This window comes from Sinocyclocheilus rhinocerous, unplaced genomic scaffold (genome assembly GCF_001515625.1).
Source record: "Sinocyclocheilus rhinocerous isolate Xijiao unplaced genomic scaffold, SAMN03320098_v1.1 scaffold140, whole genome shotgun sequence".
NCBI classification, from domain to species: Eukaryota; Metazoa; Chordata; class Actinopteri; order Cypriniformes; family Cyprinidae; genus Sinocyclocheilus; species Sinocyclocheilus rhinocerous.
The window spans coordinates 2,857,201-2,863,346 of NW_015642053.1; the positions used below are offsets into that span (position 1 = coordinate 2,857,201).

Below are 6,146 nucleotides of genomic sequence, written 5' to 3' on the forward strand. Positions count from 1 at the left end.
CTGTAGTAAAGAGTGACAGACATAAAATACACTGTACTACATTCATTACACAACTGACCAACAAAAGGCAACATATCTGTTCTGAGAGACTCTAAATACCAGGTTGCCTCTTTGTGTTAGCAATAAGCGCATTGGGACCTTGTTCAATATGCTTTCCTTGATCACATCTTGAACTCAAAAGCATGCTAATGCAGACGCTCTGTGCTGAATCTGATGGAATTATTGCAGCAGGCAGTTCTACCTAAACGAAATTAGCTTCTCATGATTTAAAAGTTTTGGGTGTGACTTTTTAACTGAACTGTCAAATCAGCGTAAACATACAGTTTCTTTCATATACACTAAAATGAAAGTCATTAACCACATACAAAAAAAAAAACTGCTGGTTAATAATAAAGTAACAGCTAATTTCAATTAAGCTCCATGTGGCACAGATTTTCATTACCTGGCATCCTCATTTCATAAGCATATTGATTGTCTGTTTTCTAATAGGGATATACAGATATTTAGTATTTATGGTCATATAGAGTTATTTTATGAATTCAAACTCTCAAATCTTGCTACATTCTGTTCTGTCTGTGAGAATAATGTCTTTACGGAGACACAAAACCTTTACGCACCTGAAGCAGCTATGCACATGTACTCCTCTCATACACAACGCTATGGGTGTCTGTAGAGGAACAGCAGAAGATCCACTAGCTCAGATTTGACTGCTAAATTATGACAAATCAAGGCAAACGTTTGTGGACAAATGCTACAACACAGTAAAACCATAAGTAACACGATCTGCAAACAATGATGGCTTTGTTTGCGATAACAAACAGAGAAAGAGAGTGGGTAGATCTCTAAAAGATGTCTGAAATAACCACACAATGAAACGTTTCTGCCTTCTAAGGTGCCAAGAACAGACTGAGGTGAGGGCTGGCTGGAAAACAGGCCCTGCGGATCTTAACCCAAGAATATTGTCCTTCGAATTAGAAGGGCAGGGGTGAGGGAAGTTGAGGAGCACCCGGGTGATCTCACAGAGGGCCGTGTTGAGCTTCATACTTGGTTAAGACGTTTTTACACCGCCCCAGCTCTCTCCGTAGTTCGGAAACTTCCTGTCGGAGAGCCGCGTTCTCTTTCTCCAGGAAACCAGCCCGGATGGCAATCTGATTCTCCTTTAGACGTCGAGCGTCCCGTGATCTCTTGGCGGCCGTGTTGTTCTTTCTGCGCCGTGTCCAGTATTTTTCATCCTGCTCAAAATATGCAGAATAAAAAGGATGGGGGAGAGATGGGAGTGCCTAGTTACATTATGTCAAGATTACTCTGATTATTTAGTGTTTTTAACAGTTACGTTAACCCTATAAAGCCTAATGTATCATAAAAAAAGCCTCTAAATTGTCAACATGATCAAAATTTATCTGAAAATCCAATTTATGATAATCGTTTTGTCTGACTGATAATTTATTCTTTTTGGAGTACTTTTTACAAGTAAATACCATTTCAGTCTTTTTTCTTCTAATTTAATGTGTTACTTTCTGTGTAATTAGTGAGAAACGTACTAGCAATTTCTGAGTCAAAATTGTTTATACACCAATTTTTTTGCAGTGTGGTACTTTTTTCTTTTGCTGTGAAATCTTCAGTTTTTTTTTTTTAAATAAATGAAGGTATGATTATATTTGTGTGTATATGTGTGTGTGTGTGTGTGTGTGTCTGTATAAACTTTAGACAGACAGACAGACAGACGACGATAGATCGATAGATAGATAGATAGATAGATCTTTGTTCATAAAATTGCATATTTTTACTCAGTTTGGGCCTGTGTGTAGTTATAAGCTCTATATTCTGCTATATCATACTATTTGAACCATAAAAGCCTGATGTATCAAATATGATGCTTAACAAAAAAACAAATTTTTGGGATTTTGTGTAAAGGTTCCATAAACGGCATCGTTTTATTAAAAAAGTATTTCATATGTCGGGCCTTACAAGGTAAATAGAATAAATGAAAGTATGATTATATTTGTGTGTATATGTGTGTGTGTGTGTGTGTGTATAAACTTTAGACAGACAGACAGACAGACGACGATAGATCGATAGATAGATAGATAGATAGATAGATAGATAGATAGATCTTTGTTCATAAAATTGCATATTTTTACTCAGTTTGGGCCTGTGTGTAGTTATAAGCTCTATATTCTGCTATATCATACTATTTGAACCATAAAAGCCTGATGTATCAAATATGATGCTTAACAAAAAAACAAATTTTTGGGATTTTGTGTAAAGGTTCCATAAACGGCATCGTTTTATTAAAAAAGTATTTCATATGTCGGGCCTTACAAGGTAAATAGTTTCTACACAACTAATTTAGATTTACAAGAACAGATGATTATGACTAATTATTATTGTCATTGTGATGACGAGTTTTCTCACGCATTCGCTGCCGTGCAATCAGCTTTGAGCAATTTACTACTCTGCACAGCTGGGTAGGAATCCACTTTTATTTGAACAAATTAAAAACGGCAAATCCTTTAATCCTAAACCCAGCACAACTGGAGCGATACCAGGAAAAAAGGAAGATCACGTGGGTCAGGCCGCCGAAGGATGAATGAATGAACATAAGCTTCTTAGCAAGAGCCTGTTGCCCAGCTGGTCAATGGCGAAGTGTGAAACGGGTGACCAAACATGCTCTGTTGGGGGCTGAATAACTAGACCCAAGTTACCTTCATATCATCAGAAATGAAGACTTTGCGTGCTTTCTTGATCATAGGCTGAGGTTTCAGCTCCTCTTCGGAGAACTTGTGTTTGCGTGGGTCGAAAACCTCCTGGCCTGGCACGCTGGACAGAGCGAGGTCTGCCGGATCGGGCTTGTAGCTCACTGGTATCTGAATGGACTCTGGGTCTACTGGACTTGGTGTGTTACGTGATGGAGGCAAAACTGTGGGAGGAAAAACAATCTATTCATTGCTGACTCCATGGTATAAGTGTAATTCAGTGGTAATGCATTGTAACAGATGGTGAAAAGGCTGTCATGAGCGTTTAATTCCACTAGGTGGTACACAAGACTTTAATAATAAACAAAGTGCAAATCAAAAAGCTCTAGTACTGTCGGGAAAACATCTTTTCTTTTCTTTTCTTTTCTTGTGAAGACATTTCATGTTTATTGGTCAAAAATTAAACACACTGAGTAATAAATAACAGATTTTTTTTTTTCATTTTACCAAAATTTAAATTATTATTCTCCATTGATATTCCATGTTGAGATTACATATTCAGTATGAAAAATTTATAAAACTGATTTTAAAATTAGTTTTAAAGACCTAACGGAACAAGAGATCAACATTTTTCCAGATACAAAATCCACAATTCCAACACTCCATTTAGTTCTCCATAAAAATATGATTAAATGTTGTCAAATGTTCAGACTAGGAAAAGAGTCGTCGGTTTGCAAATTTTAGTCAGAGGAAAATAATAGGCTAGTTTGAGATTTCCATTCACAAATGAACTCTAACACTTGGGTGGGAAAATTGAGCAGTTTTTACAATTGACTACTTATTTTTGATGTATCAGAAAAAAACATAGCTGCTCAACAATGCTATTTTTTCTTTTCAACAAATTTTTCATTCTTTTTTTTTTTTTTACATACAACATAATATATTGTTGCTTGTCATCACACAAGCACCCAGACAATTTAACAGTGGATATTATTATTATTATTATTATTATTATCATAGTATCTGTGTTACTTGCCATTCTTAGGCTGGCTTATAAGTAACTTTTTTATATTAATATGGAACAAAATAATATGACAAAGAATAGGAACAGAGCAAACTCCGACACACACTCACTAAACTAAAATACATACTCTGTTTCCCATTTACCACCCACACACTGTCATATTTAGATAGTGACATCTGACCCAACATAACATCTTTTCTGCGGGTCATTTTTTTTTATCTGTGAGGCGAAATGGGTAAGAATTGTCACTGTGGGACAAAGAAGCCATAGTACCTGGTCTGCCCGGGCTGTGGAGGCAGTTCTGAGGAACCATGCCCGTGTGGATGGAGGTGATTGCCTGGCTGCTGAGGTCCATGACTGAGATGGGGCCCTGAGGCATTGAAGGCTGCTGCTGCTGGTGATGGAGGCTTTGGTCATGTTGTGCGGGACTAGAGGGGATGCCATTTTCAGAGAGAAACTCCTCAAGGTCCATATACTCCAACTGAAAGCAGCTGTCTCCATCATAAGACAATGTTTTATCCCAAAGCGTTGGCCCTAAGAAAGCTGATTGAGGAGTGTTTCCTTCTTCCTCCAGCTTTTTTACCTTCTCTCTCTCCTTCACATAGCCTGAAAGAATATTACCATTAGTTAACACATTCATTTTTGGCTCCATTAAAATGTAATGTTTTTTAATTCCCCATGATTTTTAAAGAGGGTTTTTTTTTATTTTGAGTGACTGTTCTTAGCTGCAGTCACGGCTATGCACAGTAAAGAAATCCATTTTCTACACATTTAACTTGTTGCAATGACAAATTGTGATAAATTGCGATATTTACTTACTTTTTTCAAGTTTTTAGTTTCAACACAAATGTCTTCATTGTTAACATTCAAAACAAATTACAATTAAACTTTAATATACTGGTTTAAGTTATATTTTATTCATTTATTTTTGTAGTCCTTTTAAGTTCAAAACAAATCTTTATTCAATCAAAATTGTATGTTTCACTGATTTTTAAGGTACTGTCTTAATGGCATTCAAAAATTAAACCATGATTTTAATGTGGTATTTAAAATGGAAGTTTATTCATTAATAAAACACAACACACACACACACACACAAAGAGTTAAATGAATCTTTAAAACAGCAAAAACAAATAGCGATTTATTCTGGAGATCACCGCAGGAATCAGATGACAGTTCTTTACTGTAAAAAGTATTATTACTACAAAAAAAATGTATTCTCCATACGCAGCAATGTAACAAAGTGAAAGCTTTGATCACCTTCATCTTGGTGCAAAGGTAGTTTCAGAGGTTTTTCCAGGAGCGCCTTCAAAACGCCGTTAGTTTGCGGACGTAGGAAAGCTGGATTCATTGTGAGCTGTCTGGACATAATCCCCTGCATTCCCTGCAAAAATTATTTTTAAAAATTGAACTGAAATGAAAGGATATACAGAACAGCGTTCATTCGTCTAATAACGACAAGTTAGGGTAGATCCCGCTCTACAGCACCGGCTTGAAGAGCGTGTGTGTGTGTGTAAGAAATGTGATGATCATCACCATGTGTCAAGACTGAGGCATGTGACGTCAATCAGTCAGAGGCGGGGTTAGATGAACACTTTCGCTCCACTTGCTAGCGGTTTAGAGACTGTGTTGCCATATCCTCTTGTCATGATTATATTTTCTGTGTTTGATATTGGTTTGGATAAAAAATCTGCTAAATTAATAATGAATGTATTTTTTTATTAAGATGCTTGTAAATGCGTGCAGCTTTTTTTTTTTTTTTTTTAGCTTTTTAGCAAGTTAATGCAGAACAGGGGAATGAACATAAGTGAAAAACTAATGTGCCCAGTGCCCAGTATAATATTACTGATAAATCACTGTCTGACAATGAAGATTGCTGTGGATCTGAAAATAATTTTCCGAAGTAATATTTCAGCAGTCATGTCGTGTGTTTTCTTTCAGCTTTAGAATCAGAACTCGCAATACCAGTTGTCCATGTCTCACTTTAATTCATTTTGATTCACAGTTCATGCACTGAATCGTTTGTGGTTTCTCACTTCTATATATACTGTGTGTGTGTGTGTGTGTGTCTATATATATATATATATATATGGGTCAAAGACGAGAAGTCATCATTTTGGTGTCCGCATCAAATTACATTTACAAAAGTCATTTTAAATGCATAAAAAACATCTTAAATGCAAGTAAATTGTCTACTTTCATATTTCAAATAACTTTTGTGACAATAAAATGTCAAAATATGGGGGAAATAATGTTCCAAATTGTAAAATTGTCATTCAGCGTAATGGTCCGGACTTTGATTTTACCAATACATCTTTAAATAAACATATAAAATACCAAGTTAAAAAATATATTTGTTGTCTTGGCATTTTCAAGTAAGTATTGGCTGTGTTATATTAAAAGGACTATGTCTTATTGTTTTTTTT

The 6,146-nt window shown here is 35.8% G+C and overlaps 1 protein-coding gene across 2 annotated transcripts; it reads right to left on the bottom strand.

Moving 5' to 3' along the window:
• On the bottom strand, positions 1-5,245 carry LOC107755511 (HLF transcription factor, PAR bZIP family member). Of its 2 annotated transcripts, none has more exons than XM_016572316.1 (4): positions 4,981-5,245; positions 3,994-4,326; positions 2,706-2,920; positions 1-1,235 (listed from the first exon to the last, which is right to left on the bottom strand). In XM_016572316.1, exons 1-4 carry the CDS (start codon positions 5,099-5,101, stop codon positions 1,017-1,019), a joined length of 888 nt encoding a protein of 295 aa, XP_016427802.1. In that variant the 5' UTR covers positions 5,102-5,245; the 3' UTR covers positions 1-1,016. The 2 variants fall into 2 exon arrangements, with proteins under 2 accessions (XP_016427802.1, XP_016427803.1); XM_016572317.1 differs by having other exon boundaries at positions 5-1,232.
• Between the last annotated feature and the right edge of the window lie 901 nt (positions 5,246-6,146).